Genomic DNA, 22,644 nt, shown 5'->3' with positions numbered 1-22,644 from the left:
CTATATACACATATATACACATACATATATATACATATATACACATATATACACATACACATATACACATATATACATACATATATATACACACATATATATACATACACATATATACATACACATATATACACATACATATATACATATATATATATACATATATATATATAAAATGCACACACACTTTTGAGCACTGTTTGCAAATAAGGACGATAATCATTTTAATTTCAAATTAGTCCACCTTCTACAGAAGTGTCAAATCCAGCTTCAGAAAGTAAACGTTCAGCCACATATTTGTTCCATCTTTAAACCATCTGATTGTCATTAGTTCAGCTCTTCAAGCAGGTGGATGAGCTAATTATTGAGATCACCTGTTTTAGGTGCACAGGTAGAAGCAACACATGGGAGGGTTTTTACTTTCTGAAGCTGGATTTGACACCTCTGAGCTTCTGTAATCTTTTCACATGAAATAAAATTCCAGTTTTCATGAAATTAGTTAGAACAAAAGCAAGAAGACAACAAGGAAATCCACAATCAATACTGATATTTTCTCAGTGTAATTTTAAAGTAACAATAATTATAACAATACCTTGCACTCATTTATTCAAACACTGAGGATTTTAGAAGAATTACCAAAGGGCTTTACTGAATCCAGGCCGGTGTAGTAATTTTGGCAGACATTCTTTTTTTGTACATTTTAAGTTTCCTTAGCTTGTTATCCTTGGACTGAATAAATCAAAGCATTGATGAATGTTGACTGATAAAGGGAGATATTCAGCTGCACATTTTCATGGGTGAAGGGTATGAGAAACCCCACTTATGTTTCTGCTTTTTAAATGATTTATTTGAACACTTTAAGGTTTCTAAGTATTAAACTCTTAACGAGTAAAATGGTTCTGAAGTAGAACTGCTCCAAAGTTATTAACCAGTGCAACCTGTTCCAATAGTCTACCTAACAAAACACTTCTAATACAGCAGTGACGAAGAAGATCATATTTAATGTGGGTAGCTAACGCAAGCGCGAAGCTCATTTCCAGAAGGGCCCACGGCACGTGTCTCCCACTTCTCCCCAGCACTGTTGTTGAGGATGCCAGTTGGGAGCGTGGCTGCAATCGGGAAGCGAACCCGGATCGCTGGCATCCCAGTCCAACGTGCAAACCATTACGCCACCACCTCCCTCAGTTTTATGTCATTTAAAACCAATATGCTAAGAAAAGGTTTACGGGTTGGGGCAGTGCCAAGTAAGAAATGCATAGACTCCCTTTAAGGCTCATTCACAGGGCACACAAATTGAACACATCAGTCCATACAAATAATGTCCATTTTATTCAGAACACACTGCTCATGTCATATTCAACACTTTGCTTACCTCATACGTTAGAAGGAACTGGATTATGTTTGAACATATATTAATGATAATATGGGGGAATACCCTAAGTACCTACCTGGTGGCTCCATCCTCACCATCCTTCTCCCTATATACCCTGAGTCCCTCTGTACATGTCCAAACCATCTCAATCCGACCTCTCTGACTTTGTTTCCAAACTGTCCAACCTGCACTGTGCTCATTCCTAAACCTGTCCATCCTCATGATTCTCTGTTGATAGTGAAATTTACCAGTGCATGATAATATGTCAGTAACCGAAAACAAAAAGAATCCTCCAGACCGTGTTCGACTGTTTCAACAAACTGAGCATAATTTGATCCATTAATCAATTTAACATGCAGGTGACAGGCATGAAAAAATGAGGTTATTGGCAGTGTTGCCACAGTTACTTTGAAAAAGTAACTTAGTTACTTTACTGATTACTCAATTGTAAAAGTAACTAAGTTAGATTACTAGTTACTTTTTTAGTTACTTTTCCCAGCTGCCGACAACAACCCTCTGCCACCTCAACATGACAATGATACCTGTTTTGCCAAAACTCACTTTATAGTCACCCTTTCTTGACTTCAATGAAAATAAATACTTGTTTTATAAAAAGTAAAATAAAGACGTCTTTCTTGACCTCATATTTAACTGTTGACAGCACTGTAACAGTAAAACTTGCAATTTCGAGCCTACATTGTTTATAAAAGGTAACTATTAAATTCTAACATTTTTCTAACATTTAAATTCTCTCTAAACATTTTACTTGTCGAAATTATTATTATTTTAAGCAATATTAGTTGTAGTAAAAAACGGCTTCAAAATTGCACCTTAATCTAGGGGTGTTGTGGGGGAGGGGGCACATCCTTGCCCCACGCCCCCATTCCATCTAGATTCGCCCCTGCTTTGGCGTTTGAGCATAAAGAATGGATAACATTTATTTATGCAGAAAACATGACCAGATTTACAGGTAACATCATGTTGTTCTCAGAAAGAGAGTTTAGGTGCATTTGAGTGGAAAATAGTGTTAGTTGTTGACGCGTCACGGAGGATCAGCTGTTTTTAACGACCAGATACAGAGCGGCTCAGCTCAGAATTCTAAATAAAGGAGGAAAAAAAGTATAAAAATGTCTTTATAAAGTTCAGTGCAGGTGTGCTGATCACCGCGCTTTAAGAGGTGAGGACGAGTCGAGCAGCTGCAAAAAACCGCGGATGAAAAGCTCACAGCTCGCTTAAAGTGGGCAGTTCAGTCGAACCCCGACCTCCTGCCCCCGGACCAAGTTTAATGCTGTTATCGACCCACAATGAAAAATAATAGTAACGCACAGTGACATGGAGAAGTAACTTTAAATCTGATTACTGATTTGGAAAGATTAACGCATTAGATTACTCGTTACTAAAAAAGTGGTCAGATTAGAGTAACGCGTTAACGGCATCACTGGTTATTGGCATGTTGATATTTTAGTAAGTTGACAGCTTTCAAGATGTTGGTACAAAATTGTTCAGTTTAAAAAAAAAAAACAGTTGGACACTGGTTGACAATAATGGTTTTAAAATAAATCAATTTATTTTAAAACTGGAACTGCAATTTATTCTGACTTTAAGTGAAATAAATTTAAAAACAAACAAAAAAACAAAAAAAATTAAGATAATTGCATGTACTTTTCTGAGTCAAATGGAAGACGTGAGACTAACTTACATTCTAATCCAATTAAATTTATTCCGCAAATCTGGTTGGTTAATAGTGTGAAATTTCAGACTGTATAATATCGGGGAGTATATTCATTTTTCCCTCAAAATTCTACTCGCAACACTCCATAATGACATGAAAAGTTTTTTTTGTTTTTTTTTGCAAATTTATTAACAATATAAAACTCAGAAATGACATGTACGTAAGTATTCACACCCTTTGCTCAATACTTTGTTGATGCACCTTTGACAGCAATTACAGCCTCATGTCTTCTTGAATATGATGCCACAAGCTTGGTGCACCTATCTTTGGGCAGTTTTGTCCATTCCTCTTTGCAGCACCTCTCAAGCTCCATCAGGTTGGATGGGGAGCGTCGGTGCACAGCCTTTTTTAGATCTCTCCAGAGATGTTCAATCAGATTCAGGTCTGGGCTCTGGCTGGCCCAGAGGACATTTTAAGGACATTCAGAGTTGTCCTGAAGCACTCCTTTGATATCTTGGCTGTGTGCTTAGGGTCATTGTCCTGCTGAAAGATGTCTCTGTACATTGCTGCATTCATCTTTCCCTCGCACCTGACTAGGCTCTCAGTTCCTGCTGCTGAAAGACATCCCTACAGCATGATGCTGCCACCACCATGCTTTCACTGTAGGGATGGTTCCTTGTTTCCTCCAACATGACACCTGGCATTCACAGGAGTCATGATTGAACTCCACAACAGTTCAATCTTTGTCTCATCAGACCAGAGAATTTTGTTTTCTCATGGTGGTTTCTGTCTGGCCACTCTACCATACAGGCCTGATTGGTGGATTGCTGCAGAGATGGTTGTCCTTCTGGACAACCATCTCTGTGGAGGTTCTCTTCTCTCCACAGAGGAATGCTGGAGCTTGGACAGAGTGACCATTGGGTTCTTGGTCATCTCCCTGAATAGGCCCTTCTCCCCTGATTGCTCAGTTAGACGGGCAGCCAGCTCTAGGTGGATCCAAACGTCTTCCATTTCCACTTTCCGAATGAACTGAATGTCTCACAGCATTTAGTCAACAATGGCTGAGTTGGAATAGTTTTAAGAGCTGAGCAAATTGTTACCTTAATTTTCAGAGTTGAGCAGTTTTCTTAAAGTGTATTATCAGGCCATTGAAACTATTTTGCTTCCCTTTGCAATGCTTTTACCTGTTTGATCAGCTGACCACTCCTTCGATAACGATGGTCTTGTCTCCTTGATAGGGGAGTGACGTGGATAATCATCACTCAGCAGACCAAGGATGGGATACTGGTTCCTGTACCTGTGCAAATTAATGTCATGTCAAGTCAGCACCGGACTCCGGGACCTTCAGCCACAGCTGACAATGTGGGATTCATGGTGTGTGTGTGTGTGTGTTGGTGGTGGGGGAACGACACACTCCTCAAGCCATTTGTGCTGGGGGGGGCACAGTCACACACGTGTGTTGCTCGGTTATGCCAATGTTCACTTTCTAAGTGTGCAGTGAGCGATGTATGCACACCTGGAATTTGGCTGACACCTGTCGAGAGGGGGCTCAAATGAGCATGCGCAGGGAATTTGCTGTCTTTCAACTGCTTGTGTGCGCGAATGGTTGTAGCGACAGGGTATCAGGCGTTTGAGGCAGCTCCGATTTTTCACGAATGGCATGCAATTCTTCCTTCATGCGCTAGTTGGCTTCAATCGTGTTATGTGTGAAAGGGCCCTAAAGTTTTAACTGTACAACACTCCAAGGGTTCGCCCAGGACTTGGGGTTTTCCAGTATACATGTTGTTTGCTTCCTTTGATGCACTTCCTGGCCTTGTAAAACTCAGCCATTTAGTAGAATAATGTTATCCCACTGATAACATCAGTTTTGATGACCTTAGGCATAAAGTTGGCTCTAAAGGTTCAAACATTTGGAGAAGGTTGCAGCTGTTAGAGAGCTGGAATTGGCAGCAGTTGCAAGTATCAAAGGTCTCCACAAATTTCAAAAGGGGTGAAAAGTCTACTCAACTTATTAAAATATGTACAGAATGTCTCAAGCCATTTCTGTAAAAACTCTACATTTCCAATCTCATAAGTAGTTGCACGTGCAGAGAAAACTGAACCACTTGAGACTTTATCCTTGTACACCCCACAAATACATAATTAGTCTCATGGGAAGTTGACTTCCAGTAAATTTTCAGATAGCATGTTTAAGGGCCCTGTCACACGTGACGATTTAGCCAGCATATGCCGACGTATTAAAAATACACAGAATATCATGGCATACGTTTAATAAGTTACAGGTACGTTTTGTACAAGTAAGAGCACGCTGAGCACGTGGTATAGTGTGTAGTATGATGAGGGCATTGAAAATGTTTTGGGGCCTGCCCAATATTTGGATGCATGCCAGCGTATGGCTCATAAGTTTCAGACACACCACACACATTACCTGTAACTGACTCATGAGTCGACAATACATCGAGATAATGTCTAATGTACCCAAATGTATGAGTAACTTGCTCTGAACCTGTGTGTAACTTATCTCCAATGCATATTTACATATGCAGATGTATTTGATGTGTTCAGGATGACCACAGAACTTGTCAGCTACCATATAATGCCGTATTGTGCATTTCCACAATGGGTACCAAATTAACCGACCTGTATGGTACATTTTTTTCAACACCCTTCGGCTAGGGTCCAAAAATAATGTACCAGTTAAGAAAAGGGAGGTTATAACCCACTGCTATGCATCGAGTGGCTGAACAACAAAAAGGGAAAGATGCAGTCCTCATGTGAACAGTTCAGACTGTTTCAAATATTAAACCCATTCACACATGGAGTAAATATAAAGTCTTAATCTTACCTGTTACATCGTTTCAGTTGGACTCATCACAGTGTGATGAAAACATAAAGCGTCCTGATTTGGGAAAACGACGTCTGAAAATACTTTAGTTCCTTGTCATGGCTGAAGAACGTAGCATTTTTAAAGAAGCCCCTCTGTGTTTGTCTGATCCCAGTGTGCATCTCAGCCTAAACCAGAGAACACTGCTTTGTGCCAGAACATGAAAAGGAACTTATTTTAATAGTTGAGAGTCACAGCACCTCATTCATTTACATCAGCATTTACCACAGACATCAATTGACTCGTCAGCATTCTGCACGCAATCAATCAATCAATCAATTTTTTTTATATAGCGCCAAATCACAACAAACAGTTGCCCCAAGGCGCTTTATATTGTAAGGCAAGGCCATACAATAATTATGTAAAACTCCAACGGTCAAAACGACCCCCTGTGAGCAAGCACTTGGCTACAGTGGGAAGGAAAACTCCCTTTTAACAGGAAGAAACCTCCAGCAGAACCAGGCTCAGGGAGGGGCAGTCTTCTGCTGGGACTGGTTGTGCTGGAGGGAGAGAACCAGGAAAAAGACATGCTGTGGAGGGGAGCAGAGATCGATCACTAATGATTAAATGCAGAGTGGTGCATACAAAGCAAAAAGAGAAAGAAACAGTGCATCATGGGAACCCCCCAGCAGTCTACGTCTATAGCAGCATAACTAAGGGATGGTTCAGGGTCACCTGATCCAGCCCTAACTATAAGCTTTAGCAAAAGGAAAGTTTAAGCCTAATCTTAAAAGTAGAGAGGGTGTCTGTCTCCCTGATCTGAATTGGGAGCTGGTTCCACAGGAGAGGAGCCTGAAAGCTGAAGGCTCTGCCTCCCATTCTACTCTTACAAACCCTAGGAACTACAAGTAAGCCTGCAGTCAGAGCGAAGCGCTCTATTGGGGTGATATGGTACTACGAGGTCCCTAAGATAAGATGGGACCTGATTATTCAAAACCTTATAAGTAAGAAGAAGAATTTAAATTCTATTCTAGAATTAACAGGAAGCCAATGAAGAGAGGCCAATATGGGTGAGATATGCTCTCTCCTTCTAGTCCCCGTCAGTACTCTAGCTGCAGCATTTTGAATTAACTGAAGGCTTTTTAGGGAACTTTTAGGACAACCTGATAATAATGAATTACAATAGTCCAGCCTAGAGGAAATAAATGCATGAATTAGTTTTTCAGCATCACTCTGAGACAAGACCTTCTGATTTTAGAGATATTGCGTAAATGCAAAAAGCAGTCCTACATATTTGTTTAATATGCGCTTTGAATGACATATCCTGATCAAAAATGACTCCAAGATTTCTCACAGTATTACTAGAGGTCAGGGTAATGCCATCCAGAGTAAGGATCTGGTTAGACACCATGTTTCTAAGATTTGTGGGGCCAAGTACAATAACTTCAGTTTTATCTGAGTTTAAAGCAGGTAATTAGAGGTCATCCATGTCTTTATGTCTGTAAGACAATCCTGCAGTTTAGCTAATTGGTGTGTGTCCTCTGGCTTCATGGATAGATAAAGCTGGGTATCATCTGCGTAACAATGAAAATTTAAGCAATACCGTCTAATAATACTGCCTAAGGGAAGCATGTATAAAGTGAATAAAATTGGTCCTAGCACAGAACCTTGTGGAACTCCATAATTAACTTTAGTCTGTGAAGAAGATTCCCATTTACATGAACAAATTGTAATCTATTAGACAAATATGATTCAAACCACCGCAGCGCAGTGCCTTTAATACCTATGGCATGCTCTAATCTCTGTACTAAATTTTATGGTCAACAGTGTCAAAAGCAGCACTGAGGTCTAACAGAACAAGCACAGAGATGAGTCCACTGTCCGAGGCCATAAGAAGATCATTTGTAACCTTCACTAATGCTGTTTCTGTACTATGATGAATTCTAAAACCTGACTGAAACTCTTCAAATAGACCATTCCTCTGCAGATGATCAGTTAGCTGTTTTACAACTACCCTTTCAAGAATTTTTGAGAGAAAAGGAAGGTTGGAGATTGGCCTATAATTAGCTAAGATAGCTGGGTCAAGTGATGGCTTTTTAAGTAATGGTTTAATTACTGCCACCTTAAAAGCCTGTGGTACATAGCCAATTAACAAAGATAGATTGATCATATTTAAGATCGAAGCATTAAATAATGGTAGGGCTTCCTTGAGCAGCCTGGTAGGAATGGGGTCTAATAAACATGTGATGGTTTGGATGAAGTAACTAATGAAAATAACTCAGACAGAACAATCTGAGAGAAAGAGTCTAACCAAATACCGGCATCACTGAAAGCAGCCAAAGATAACGATACGTCTTTGGGATGGTTATGAGTAATTTTTTCTCTAATAGTTAAAATTTTGTTAGCAAAGAAAGTCATGAAGTCATTACTAGTTAAAGTTAATGGAATACTCAGCTCAATAGAGCTCTGACTCTTTGTCAGCCTGGCTACAGTGCTGAAAAGAAACCTGGGGTTGTTCTTATTTTCTTCAATTAGTGATGAGTAGAAAGATGTCCTAGCTTTACGGAGGGCTTTTTTATAGAGCAACAGACTCTTTTCCAGGCTAAGTGAAGATCTTCTAAATTAGTGAGACGCCATTTCCTCTCCAACTTACGGGTTATCTGCTTTAAGCTACGAGTTTGTGAGTTATACCACGGAGTCAGGCACTTCTGATTTAAAGCTCTCTTTTTCAGAGGAGCTACAGCATCCAAAGTTGTCTTCAATGAGGATGTAAAACTATTGACGAGATACTCTATCTCACTTACAGAGTTTAGGTAGCTACTCTGCACCTTTCAGAGTGGCCTTTTATTGTGGACAGTCTAACGCACAACTGTGCACTAATCATGGTGTCTAATCAGCATCTTGATATGGCACACCTGTGAGGTGGGATGGATTATCTCAGCAAAGGAGAAGTGCTCACTATCACAGATTTAGACTGGTTTGTAAAACGGTGATATTGTGTATGTGGAAAAAGTTTTAGATCTTTGAGTTAATCTCATACAAAATGGGAGCAAAACCAAAAGTGTTGTTTATATTTTTGTTGAGTGTATTATCAGACTTTATATCTGAGACAAACATCCTGCTTCACTCAAAATGTGACATCACATTTGTTGCAGGTGATTTAGAGGCACAGTGAGAGATACAACAGTTTACCAGGCCTGCATACCTTTTAGTGATGATGGTCTTGGTGATGTTTGAGGAGCTGTCGCTCCTCTCCTGCATCAGCCTCTTGATCTCCTGAGGGCACAACACAGTCACAGGTCACAAGAGCCAGCGGGTTTTGTAACATGCATACAAAAAGTTTAAGCATGAAACACTGTGCTAAGCATGAAACCCACATTTATTTTCCAGTCCAGACTCATAAAGGAGTGGGTGTGTGTGTGTGTGGGGGGGGGGGGGGGGGGGGGGGGGGATGCCTAGGAATGCCTCACGATCCCCCAGTCAGAGGTGGTTACTGTGGCCCAGAAAAGGGAAGTTTGCGGTCCCCTACTGCAGCTGTTGCCCCCGTGACCCGATCCAAGATAAGCAGTTGAAGATTAATGAGTGTAAGTTTGTTTGCTGGGGTTTTTTTTTTTTTTTCTTTTAATCATTGCTGTTTCTTTCTTTGTTTGTTTTTTTGGCTGAAGAATGATATCACTTATTGCAACATACAGTATCAGGAGGATTTTGTTTGGAAGTCTGTTATTTTTGCTATGTTGGTGATGGAGAATATGTTGAAGGTTGTGTTTATTTATGTCCAGGAAGCAGCTCCAGGCATGTTACTGTTGTTCTCTTTATTTTAATTGTGTGTCATTACACACATGCGCTTTGTTTTATAAATAGCAAGTTGTCACACTGAGAAAAATAAAATCATGAATAAAAAAAAAATTAAAAAAAAACAAAAATTGAGAATTTAACATCGAACTGAATCGTGAGATTGCTGGAAATTCTCACGTGGACTGAAAACCTGCATGGAACCACAGATGCAACATGCTCTGAACTACATGTCACTGCCCTGGGTTTATTTAGGAATATCGCTGTGTCAGCATTATTCTCGGGCAGCACGGTGACTTTGTGGTTCACACTGTTGCCCCACAGTGAGAAGGTTGTGGGATCACTTAACACTTGAGTCCTTTCTGTGTGAAGTTTGCATGTTCTCCCCATGTTCGTACAGGTTCACTCCGAGTGCTCCAGCTTCCTCCAACTTCCAAAGACATCCAGCTTAGGTGAAGCCGGAACTGTATGTTGACTGTAGTTGTGAATGTGTTTTTCTGTCTATGTGCGGCCCTGCAATGGACTGGCGTCCTGTCCTGCTCTCACTCTATGTCTGTTGGAAAAGACTCCAGCCTCTGTGACTCTTAACTGGAATAAGGAGGTATAGAAAATGAATGAATGAATTATTCTAAACATTTGAACTTGACTTTACAATCACCTGTCCTCTCTGTTTATTGGAAAAACTAAACTCAGTCTAGGACTTTATATCACATCTGATTACACTTGTTTTAAATGCAGTTCCTGTGTATGCATGACCATGTTTCAAATGTCACATTTCAAAAGTTTTGTGTATATATATATATATATATATATATATATATATGAAACAAAAACCAAGGAAATCTACCTACTGCTGTTGTCATGTGTAAAACTGGAACATGTGAAATGTGTGCCAGGAGTCTGAAAGTTTGATTTAGTTCGTGCAACAACAAAAGCTGCAGAATGCAGTCAGACCTGAAAGGTGAAACCAGTTCATGTCTGAACACTGGAACATGTCACATGTTGCGCACATGTGTATTTCTATGTATTTTTCTGTGTAGACACACAAAAGCACATACTTAGACCATTAAACTGAACATTTTATCTCCTTACAACATAGTTATAAAAACACAGTTTGATTCTGATTGGTTTCCTCCCTAAAAATGTTGGAGTATTGAGCCATCAAGTCAGGAAATCCTCCACTCAAGTTCACATCCTGCTGTTAGCATGTGTAATGGTGAAAAATCGTTTTTTCACTGGTGTCCCGGTTGTGCAGATATGACACACAAGAACAACCCGGGCACAAGGTAACCTGGGGGGAAGGTCTGTTTTTTGTTATTATACTGCATTTTTGTCATAGTATTTATGTCTGCAAAAGACCACCAAGATATCCATGAAAAGTATGAATCAGACCATTTTTAAATGGCGGGGAAAAAATTCCATTTTACATGGGGGGGGGGGGGGGGGGGGAATCATTTGTGCAATTAAAATATTTCAATATAAAAAGAAAGCAATATGCATTGAAAGATGGAACATTCCATCTTTCAATACATCTTGTTTGCGCCTGTCCAGTTGTTGATGTGGAAGCTTGAAGTTGAAACTGAGTGAGCCTCGTCCTGGAGTATTCTTTAATATGAAGAAGTCTTGTGTATCGTTCTCTGAAAAGTATTGTTTGTGTGTTTGTTTTCAAGCTTTACAAGACTGTGGAAAGATTACATAAATAATTATCACAAAAGACGAAAGTCAAGTGATGTGCAATGCACCTTGCAATTTATCTGTCTATTTAGATTTCTTTTTTATTCCCTCCCTTTATTCAAGAGAATATGACATTTATTCTCTGTGTAGTCAAGAGAGTGGTCTTTCAGTTTGAGAGCACAATTTATTAATTGTACCATATACTGATGATGCCATTTTTGTTTTTATATATTTTTGTTGTTGTTTTTTTGTTTGTTTTTAACATACAGTAGTGTTCAGAATAATAGTAGTGCTAGGTGACTAAAAAGATTAATCCAGGTTTTGAGTATACGAGGTCTGTTAGAAAACTATCCGACCTTTTTATTTTTTTCAAAAACCATATGGATTTGAATCACGTGTGATTGCATCAGCCAAGCTTGAACCTTCGTGCGCATGCGTGAGTTTTTTCACGCCTGTCGGTTGCGTCATTCGCCTGTGAGCAGGCTTTGTGTGAGCAGTGGTCCACCCCTCTCTTTTTTATTGCGAATAAATGTCTGAACGATTTGGAGCTTTGCTGCATCAATTTTTTTCCAGAAACTGTGAGAGACCTCCAGGTGGACACCGTTTGGAAAATTAATATGGCTTTCAGGGACGATTTTATGGGGATTACACAGATTAAGGAGTGATCCAGACGTTTTAAAGACCACCCACAACTGCTGAGAGCGCCGCGCTCCGAGCGCCTATCGACAGGCTCAAACCCCGCTAAAACAACCAGATCATTTCCAACGTGAAGGCTTTGTTGATCCGGGACATCGTCTGACTTTCACAAAAAGGCAGAAGGCGTGGATATCAGCACTTTTTCAGCACATTCCACTGTTACAGGAGTTTTTTTCATGGAAAAAAAAGCGGAGGGATGCGCCACGGAGCCGTTCATTACCTCCGTGTTGGTCTCACAGGACGGCTTTCAGACAGCTGTCGGTTGCTTTTCAGTTGTGTGATTATCCGAGAAATTGAGCATGAGCTGGACATGCTCCAACATGTCCTGTGAGGCTTCATCACGGCGTTGCTTTGCGCCATGCGACTCCACCACGACGCGCAGAACTCCTCCGCACGTCTGTCTCAATGTGCCGATAAACTGCTGATGTCCACGTCTTTTCACAATTCCTGTGCTAGTCAGACGACATACCGGATCAAGACAGCGTCCAGTTTAGAAATGAACGGCACATTCCACAGTTACAGGAGTTTTTTTCATGGAAAGAGGAGCGGAATTCCGTGCGTTGCGGTGGAGCCGCATGGCGCAAAGCAACGCCGTGATGAGGCCTCACAGGACATGTTGGGGCATGTCCAGCTCATGCTCAATTTCTCGGATAATCACACGACTGAAAAGCAACCAACACCCGTCTGAAATCCACCTGAAAGCCGTCCTGTGAGACCAACACGGAGGTGGTTTTGTGCCACGTAATGAACGGCTCCGTGGCGCGTCCCTCCGCTTTTCTTTCCATAAAAAGAACTCCTGTAACAGTGGAATGTGCCGAAAAAGTGCTGATATCCACACCTTCTGCCTTTTTGTGAAAGTCAGACGATGTCCCGGATCAACAAAGCCTTCACGTTGGAAATGATCTGGTTGTTTTAGTGGGGTTTGAGCCTGTCGATTGGTGCTCGGAGCGCGGCGCGCTCTCAGCAGTTGTGGGCGGTCTTTAAACCATCTGGATCACTCCTTAATCTGTGTAATCCCCATAAAATCGTCTCTGAAAGCCATATTAATTTTCCGAACGGTGTCCACCTGGAGGTCTCTCACAGTTTCTGGAAAAAAATTGATGCAGCAAAGCTCCAAATCGTTCAGACATTTATTCGCAATAAAAAAAGGATGAGAGGGGTGGACCAGTGCTCACACAAAGCCTGCTCACAGGAGACTGACGCAACCGACAGGCGTGAAAAAACTCACGCATGCGCACGAAGGTTCAAGCTTGGCTGATGCAATCACACGTGATTCAAATCCATATGGTTTTTGAAAAAAATGAAAAGGTTGGATACTTTTCTAACAGACCTCATATTTCTTATTGTTACATGGGAAACAAGGTCCCAGTAGATACTCACAAATCCAACAAGACCAAACATTCATCATATGCACACTCTTAAGGCTATGAAATTGGGCTATTAGTAAAAAAAAGTAGAAAAGGGGGTGTTCACAATAATAGTAGCATCTGCTGTTGACGCTACAAACTCAAAACTATTATGTTCAAACTGCTTTTTAGCAATCCTGTGAATCACTAAACGAGTATTTAGTTGTATAACCACAGCTTTTCATGATTTATTCATATCTGCGAGGCATTAAATATGTTGGTCTGGAACCAAGATTTTGCTCGTTTACTAGTGTGTTTGGGGTCATTGTCTTGTTGAAACACATTTCAAGGGCATGTCATCTTCAGCATAAGGCAACATGACCTCTTCAAGTATTTTGACATATCCAAACTGATCCATGATACCTGGTATGCGATATATAGGCCCAACACCATAGCAGGAGAAACATGCCCATATCATGATGCTTGCACCACCATGCTTCACTGTCTTCACTGTGAACTGTGGCTTGAATTCAGAGTTTGGGGGTCGTCTCACAAACTGTCTGAGGCCCTTGGACCCAAAAAGAACAATTTTACTCTCATCAGTCCACAAAATAGTCCTCCATTTCTCTTTAGGCCAGTTGATGTGTTCTTTGTAACCTCTTCTGCACGTCTTTTATTTAACAGAGGGACTTTGCGGGGGATTCTTGCAAATAAATTAGCTTCACACAGGCGTCTTCTAACTGTCACAACACTTACAGGTAACTCTAGACTGTCTTTGATCATCCTGGAGCTGATCAATGGGTGAGCCTTTGCCATGCTGGTTATTCTTCTATCCATTTTGATGGTTGAGATCATTGTAGATGAACAGCCTATAATTTTTTGCATCTGTGTATAAGTTTTTAATCAAACTACGCTGTTCTTCTGAACAATGTCTTGAACGTCCCATTTTCCTCAGGCTTTCAAAGAGCAAAAGCATGTTCAACAGGTGCTGGCTTCATCTTTAAATAGGGGACACCTGATTCACACCTGTTTGTTCCACAAAATTGACGAACTCACTGACTTAAAGCCACACTACTATTATTATGAACACCCCCTTTTCTTGTATTTTTTTTTTTTTACCAATAGCCCAATTTCATAGCCTTAAGAGTGTGCATATCATGAATGCTTGGTCTTGTTGGATTTGTGAGAATCTACTGAATCTACTGGTACCTTGTTCCCCATGTAACAATAAGAAATATACTCAACACCTGGATTAATATTTTTAGTCACATAGCACTACTATTATTCTGAACACTACTGTATGTCTCAGGAGTAGCCAAACATGTTAAAAAATGTGGCTTAAAATATAGGACTTAATTAGTTAACTGATTACAGACAATGTTGTCAAAATAATTTATTTGATGGGTATTTTCCTGGAAATGGAGGCCTCGCACCCGTGTTCCTGATCCTGTTATTGTTCAGATTATTCTAACACACATTTTTAAGTAAGGACCATTTCGTCACAAAACATGACAAGGAGCTGACAACAGGGAGACATACGATGTCTGTTAGAAAAGTATCCGACCTTTTTATTTTTTTCAAAAACCTGATTTGAATCATGTGTACTTGCATGAGCCAACCTTGAACCTTCGTGCGCATGCGTGAATTTTTTCACGCCTGTCGATTACGTCATTTGCTTGTAAGCAGCCTTTGTGTGAGGATGGGTGGAGTCTCTCGTCGTTTGTTCTTTGCAAGGAAATGGCGGACGAGTGGAGCAGCGCGAATGCATCAGGTGGAAACCATTCGGATTATTCTGACGGCTTTCGGTGACGATCCTATGGGCATCACACAGATTAAGGAGCAGTACAACCGGTTTAAAGACGGCCGCACAACGGTGGAGAGCGAGCCACGCTCCGGTCGGCATCAACATGCTGAAATGACCAGATCATTCCAAAGTGAACGCTGTGGTGATGTGGGACCGTCATGTGACTATCCAAGAAATTGCGGAAGAGGTGGACATCAGCACTTCTTCAGCACATTCCACTGTGACAGAAAATTTTGCCATGAAAAGAGTTGCAGCGAAATTCATGCCAATGGCTTGGGCACAAAGCTGATGGCGGAACAAAAGCGCCTCCGTGTTGAAGCCTCACAGGACATGTTGTGACATGCTCACCTCTTCCACAATTTCTCGGATAGTCACATGACTGAAAAGTCACCGAAAGCTGTCTGAATAATCCAAATGGTTTCCACCTGGCTGTCGCCCAGTTTCTGGCAAAATGTGATGCAGTCGCGCTGCTCCAGTTGTTCCACCATTTCCTTGCAAAGAAAAAACGAGAGACTCCACCCATCCTCACACAAATGCTGCTTACAAGCAAACGACAGGCGTGAAAAAATTCACGCATGCGCACGAAGGTTCAAGGTTGGCTCATGCAAGCACACGTGATTGAAATCCATCAGATTTTTGAAAAAAATAAAAAGGTTGGATACTTTAACAGACCTCATATGAGTGTACTGTTGTAATGCAGACAGCGTGATGAGTATGTTCACCTGCTCCTGTCGGGTGATGGTGGCCTGCCGCTGCTCCAACATGCTCAGCAGCTCTGAGATCTTCAGCTGCAGGCTTTGCTCTGAGGATGACCTCCCAGTGGTCACCTCTGTCTGGATCCTTGTAATCTGAGACTGGAGGGAAGACGGTGAGGAACTTACTCTACATTCAAGTTCTTAGAGAGAGTGACATAATTTACTTATGCTTCCAGTTGAGAGATATTAAAAAAAAATGATATTTGGACACATTCTGATCATATGCAACTGATGTACATATTTAAATCCAGTGGTGGGCACAGCTAACCAAAAAGTTATCTTTGATAACCGCTAATCAGCTAACTGAAAAGTTTACTTTTATAATGCTAAACCGATAAAGCTCTAAAAAAATTTATCGAAAGCTACAGCTAACCAATAACTTTCAGTATTGTCCTCGATACACTCAGCTACTGACAGGCCGGTTTTGAGTTTAAACACCGACAATGCTTCTGATTAGAATCAAAGACAATCACAAACTCAACACAACCAACGAGCTTGCGCTTCAGTCTTTGTGCGCCCTGCGCCCTCCTGTAAGGAAGAGTCATTTCCATTCACAGGATACAGCGGTTCAGCCATGAGGCCAAAGTCCTCAAAAGGAAAGCAGGTTTGACTTATGGTTTTGATTTATAACCCAAATTAATCCGGCGAGTTTAACTACATTAATGTCAAGTCTGTCATTTGTACAAAGTGAAAATATAACATATCTTTTAATTTTAAAATAATGCACTAATTCTGAAGTTTTGAACATTAACACATACAGATGCCAAATTTATTCACTTTAAATAGCGCTAAATCACAACAGAGTCGCCTCAAGGTGCTTCACACAAAACAATTCAGAAAAAAAGAATTAAAAGATTAAAAAGCATAGTAAAAGAGTAAAAAGTAAACAAATGTTTGGACAGAAACTGATTTCTTTCCCGTGTATAACAGCATACTGAATTTAAAAGCAAATTCTAATCCAATTACATTTGTTCCGCAAATCTGATTGGATAATCGTCTGAGATTTCAGACCATAAAATATTGCGATGACAGTGGCAAAACATTTGACCGTTTCACATTTCATATATTACTCCGTGCCCTAACCGCATTGCTACGCAGATGTCAATAATGGCACAGTCAGCTGAGAACGAGAGAAACTAGTGCGGCGACGACAATGCCGAAATGGGTGAATTTAATCTAGTAAACGAAAGTACTGAAGTGGATTATGATACAGAATTACTCAATGCAGTTGATGAGATGGAGAAATCTGTGGGTCTGCTCAGAGAATTTCCAGTTTGGCATGAAGATGCTGTTGCTATGGTAAGCTTCGCCAACAAAATTACTTACAGAAAAATAAACCATGCAAATGATGGAACTGGATTAGAATGGGAATAATCCCCTTGTGTCTGATGATTTGTGGACGTTAATGCTGGATTACAGTTGCAAATATCCATACACCAAATACCAGTTCATATGTCTGCCTTCTACCACAGGGGGTGACACCTGCTGTTCACTGATGCAGCAGTGCTACCAGAGGCTCTCAACACCCGCTTCAACTTTTAATCCGTTCCACTTTGTGCGAGCTTTCATACATTATGCCATGACCCATGAGAGAGTTATCAGAATCTTCATTTCTTTTTGTTGGTTCTATTGTTTTCTTGCTTTTGCTCTCACCCGCAGTTTCTGTATCTCCCGGTCTTTTTCTTGCTGCATGGCGCTGAGCTGCTGGCTGTACTGACGTGACAGCTCCTGTGTTTTGATCTGCAGGGTGGCGCTGCTACTTTGACCAGCCAACTGAAGGATACACAGACAAGGAAGGAATGAAGAAAGATTTTTATTTCACATCAGTACTTAAAAATTCTAAAGTAAGAATCGATCTGCCAAAGCCAGGTGAGGTGTGGGCGTGTCTTTGGTGGATCACTTTCAGAGACCCAGGCCACGTGGACACAAACGTATAGCACTAGAAAACCTAACGAAAGTTTTTTCAATGTCTTCATACAAAGCGGGAGAAAAATCTCTGTTCATCTGAGGAAATTTTAGTTTGGCCTGTTTACTTTAACCCACTCCTAACCCATGAAGAAAACTTGAACACTGTTGTGACAAGTAGGAAGGCTGAAACTCCAAAGTCACGTAAGAGGGCTCAGAACAGCCTCCCTCAGGAAAATTTCCATATTCTGAACTGCATTCTGCTGTACTCTGTCTGGTTTCTGAGCAACAGAAAGTTTGAAATTACACCAAAAGTGATAAATATGAAACAATATTAGAATTATTAGAATGGTATCTGCATTGCACGGTGTCACTGAACACACTGAAGTGAAAAATGCCAAAACATCATACGAAGAAAAAGTACAAAAAACAGAAATACAATCTTACATATTATTCATTATTCTGAATTGGGCCATTACACATGATAAGTACTGTGCACTTTTCGTACCTGAAGCGTATTTTGACACCATTACATTTGTAGTTTTACTTAAAAAACAAAAAAAAAAAAAACATTTTCAATGCAGGACTTTTATTTTGTCTCTTTGTCAATTTGCTGTTACACTCCCATCCACAGGTGGCAGTAATGCATTAACAGGTTTGCTAACCACCATTAAAGTTACAAGAAGATAATGCTAATGTCAAATTAACTAGTAATGAAAGCTTCTGTGGTAACACTTTTGCAGTAAACAACATCTGTTTGCAGTTGTACATTGATAACGATAAAAACATCTGGGCGAGTGGATAACTGCAGTGGATAGTCTAACAGATGTAGATGTCACTTCAAACAATATTATCACTGTGCACAGATGTTGAATGCAGCTGCTACAAGATCATCATAAAGATAAATTAGCTGACATCACAATAATTCTGGATTTTTTTTTTTTTTTTTTTTTTTTTTTACATACTCAAAACTCAACGAGAGAACCAGAACAACCTGATTTTGGGTCAGACAGGCTTGTATTCTACTAACACATACTAAACAGTGCAATCATGACCAGATTTCCTATTGAATTTGCTAAATGTTGTGTCAGGTCAACTGTAATTGGTTAAAGAAGCCAAACAAAATGACAAATATGGCCACCGCCATATTCAAAGTGAAAAGAAAGAACTGGACACCAATAATATGTCAGTTTGCCGTATTTTGACCATTTTTCAAGTAAGAAACAATTTATACATGGAAGACCGACTTCTATATTTCAGAAAATGACAGAAAACCCAGAAATCTGGAAGTATTCAGAAAAACATTTTTTTTTGATCAGTGTCTTTTCATTGTTTTTACAAGTTTAGAAAATGACAAACACAAATAAAAGTATACAAGAAAAAAAAAAGAAATCCCTCCCCTCCCGTGCTATACCGGTTCAAGAAACATACCATATTTCCGTCTGGTACAAAATGGTAAAATAAGGATTTGCGTACAAAATACAGAATTGAGCAATTAAAATCAAATTGTTAGCAGACACGCTGTCAAAATAAGAAATAAAAGGCAGCCGTTGATCATAAAATTTCCCAGAGGACCTTTAAGTGTATACCTTATCTTTTCCAAATGTATATGTGCCATAACATCTTTCATCCACTGAACAAATGTTGGAGGGTACGCATCCTTCCATTATATTCAGAAGATTTAAATCGCTGGAAAATTCCCCTTCCAAATCCTTTTGTGTTGAGGCCAGGTTGACCTTATGGACTCTCCAGTAAAACTAAACTGATCTGTTTTTTTTAACGAACTCAACTTCCTTGTTTGTTTTACACAGGAGACTGTCTCGAGCTGAACAGTGTGACACATGGCAATCACAATGGCTTGCTTTAGAATGGAGAAGCCAACTTGGATTAATGTCTTGCAGATTAAGGAAGTCTTTTTGCATCTAATTAAATGTCTAGAAACTGTCTCTGAATTCCTTTTATGTCATAACTAGTTTCAGGTGTACAGAGGATTAATATGGTGGATGCAGTCGGAGTGGTGAATGGTGGTACAATACCTTCTGTCGGAGCATCTCGTTCTCCTTCTCCAGCACTCTCATCCTTCCCTCCATCTCTTTGATCGTGAAGTCGCGGCTAGAATCAGAGCTGCGACTGTTCATCAACTGACTCTCCAGAGAACGTTGGGCAGAGCTGCTTTCCTTCAGCGACAACTAGATGGGAAACAGTACGCACGAAAAATGGACCAACAGGTTGGGACTCTGCAATCATACCATGTAGAAACCACAATAAATGTAACTGTTTAACTGTTCAATTATTTAACACCATAAATGCAGTGTGTCCAATGCTGAGGAAGGTTGTTCCTTTTCACCACAATAAATGGTACCTTAAAGCTAGTGTGTAGGATTTACTGCCATCTAGTGGTGAGACCGCAGATTGCATTTTGCCATCAAATGGTCACGATTTTGTTTCCTGTCACTTTGTTGCTCCTTTTGGTGACAGGATTCATGCTTCATCGTCTTGTCTTGTGATATGCAACGTGCTCAATTCTCCATTTCACATGATGATTCAAATGACAGTTCTCAAATTTGTTAGCCGGCACGAGCAACCAGCAGACAGCGAATAGGGAAGCAACCACCAATTCTTTTTCTGTGTGTGTTCAGCCAATCAAGAGCAGTGAAAAAAACACTTAAAAAAAAACAAAATCTGGTGTGACTGGAGCAGGTAGACCTGGATAACATGCAGAGCAGGTGTTCTCCAGGAACAGGTTTGGAGACCCCTATACTGACGGTTAACTTTACATAAAACACAAATCCTTGTCATTCCGCCTGTGCAAGACGCTTGGGTCGTGGAAACATGTTAAGTACCTGAAGCTGTCTGTTGTTTTCTCTGACTGCCTCCAGGAGGCTGTCGTACTGCCGAGCCTGGTCCGCTTTAAAACTCAGATCCCTCTCCAAGGATTCCTTCTCACTCTCCAGACGCTACAATGACAAAGAAATAATGGTTACATTCTTCGATGGTTGTGATCTTTGTACAGGTAAACACCGTTAACTCGTGTTCGCATAACTTGGGTTTCGGCTTTACTTCCAGTCGATTTAGACTACTGTATAAAAATTCATTTTGATTTGACCGTTTCTGGGAGGGGTGAGCAGGAGTATAAATTTGCACCTCCCACACACGTGAGGGGTGGGCGCGTGCCTCGAGTGCGAGGGGTGGGTGCGTGTATAAATTCCAGCCCAATCTGAACCGGCAGGAAGGATCTAAAGAGGAAGGTCACATTCAGATCCATAAATGAAAAACTTTGAATTATCCAGAATCATCCGCGCTGACAAAGCCCTCATTGCTGAAGTACGTCAGTCCGAGGATGAAGAAGACCCCAAACCCACTGAAGATGAAGAAATCCTCACCATCCAGGAAGGAATTACGCTTCAAATCGCCAAAACTATTGTAATATGGCAAGGTAAGATGATTTCAAGTTTTTTCCTTCAACCTTATTAACTCATGGTTTCAGATAACTTGTGGTCTACAGTGAGGAAAATAAGTATTTGAACACCCTGCTATTTTGCAAGTTCTCCCACTTAGAAATCATGGAGGGGCCTGAAATTTTCATCTTCGGTGCATGTCCACTGTGAGAGACATAATCTTAAAAAAAAAAAAAAAAAAAAAAAAAAAAAAATCCAGAAATCACAATGTATGATTTTTTTAATAATTTATTTGCATGTTACTGCTGAAAATAAGTATTTGAACACCTGTGAAAATCAATGTTAATATTTGGTACAGTAGCCTTTGTTTGCAGTTACAGAGGTCAAACGTTTCCTGTAGTTTTCACCAGGTTTGCACACACTGCAGCAGGGATTTTGGTCCACTCCTCCATACAGATCTCTAGATCTTTCAGGTTTGGAGTTTCAGCTCCCTCCAAAGATTTTCTATTGAGTTCAGGTCTGGAGACTGGCCAGGCCACTCCAGGACCTTGAAATACTTCTTACGGAGCCCCTCCTTAGTTGCCCTGGCTGTGTGTTTGGGGTCATTGTCATGCTGGAAGACCCAGCCATGACCCATCTTCAATGCTCTTACTGAGGGAAGGAGGTTGTTTGCCAAAATCTCGCAATACATGACCCCATCCATCCTCCCTTCAATACAGTGCAGTCGTCCTGTCCCCTTTGCAGAAGAGCATCCCCAGAGTATGATGTTTCCACCCCCATGCTTCACGGTTGGGATGGTTTTCTTGGGGTTGTTCTCATCCTTTAAACATAGTAAGTGGAATTGATTCCAAAAAGCTCTATTCTGGTCTCATCTGACCACATGACCTTCTCCCATGCCTCCTCTGGATCATCCAGATGGTCACTGGTGAACTTCAAACGGGCCTGGACATGTGCTAGCTTGAGCAGGGGAACCTTGCTGCCCTGCAGGATTTTAAACCATGACAGCATCATGTGTTACTAATGTAATCTTTGTGACTGTGGTCCCAGCTCTCTTCGGGTCATTGACCAGGTCCTCCTGTGTAGTTCTGAGCTTTCTCAGAATCATCCTTACCCCACAAAGTGAGATCTTGCATGGAATCCCAGACCGAGGGAGATTGACAGTCATCTTGTGTTTTTTCCACTTTCTAATAAATAATCATAACAGTTGTCTTCTACCAAGCTGCTTGCCTGTTGTCCTGTAGTCCATCCCAGCCTTGTGCAGGTCTACAGTTTTATCCCTGGTGTCCTTAGACAGCTCTTTGGTCTTGGCTATGGTGGACAGGTTGGAGTGTGATTGAATGTGTGAACAGGTGTCTTTTATACAGGTAACAAGTTCAAACAGGTGCAATTAATACAGGTAAAGAGTG

The 22,644-nt window shown here is 40.6% G+C and overlaps 1 protein-coding gene across 2 annotated transcripts in view; it reads right to left on the bottom strand.

Annotated features, from left to right (window-relative positions):
* The window catches only part of pof1b (POF1B actin binding protein), a 111,346-nt gene that overhangs the window by 2,220 nt on the left and 86,482 nt on the right, over positions 1–22,644 (bottom strand). For both annotated transcript variants that reach the window (XM_034177907.1, XM_034177908.1), the window contains exons 7-12: positions 20,684–20,797; positions 19,877–20,029; positions 17,589–17,708; positions 15,903–16,034; positions 9,074–9,144; positions 4,229–4,341 (exon numbers count right to left, since the gene is read on the bottom strand). In XM_034177907.1, coding sequence (XP_034033798.1) covers positions 4,229–4,341; positions 9,074–9,144; positions 15,903–16,034; positions 17,589–17,708; positions 19,877–20,029; positions 20,684–20,797 — 703 coding nt within the window. The remainder of the gene's footprint in view (positions 1–4,228; positions 4,342–9,073; positions 9,145–15,902; positions 16,035–17,588; positions 17,709–19,876; positions 20,030–20,683; positions 20,798–22,644) is intronic.

The sequence above is a fragment of the Thalassophryne amazonica genome, chromosome 9 (genome assembly GCF_902500255.1).
Source record: "Thalassophryne amazonica chromosome 9, fThaAma1.1, whole genome shotgun sequence".
NCBI lineage: Eukaryota > Metazoa > Chordata > Actinopteri > Batrachoidiformes > Batrachoididae > Thalassophryne > Thalassophryne amazonica.
Note: the sequence above shows the minus strand (reverse complement) of the source record. Positions and strands in the feature narration are given on the sequence as shown.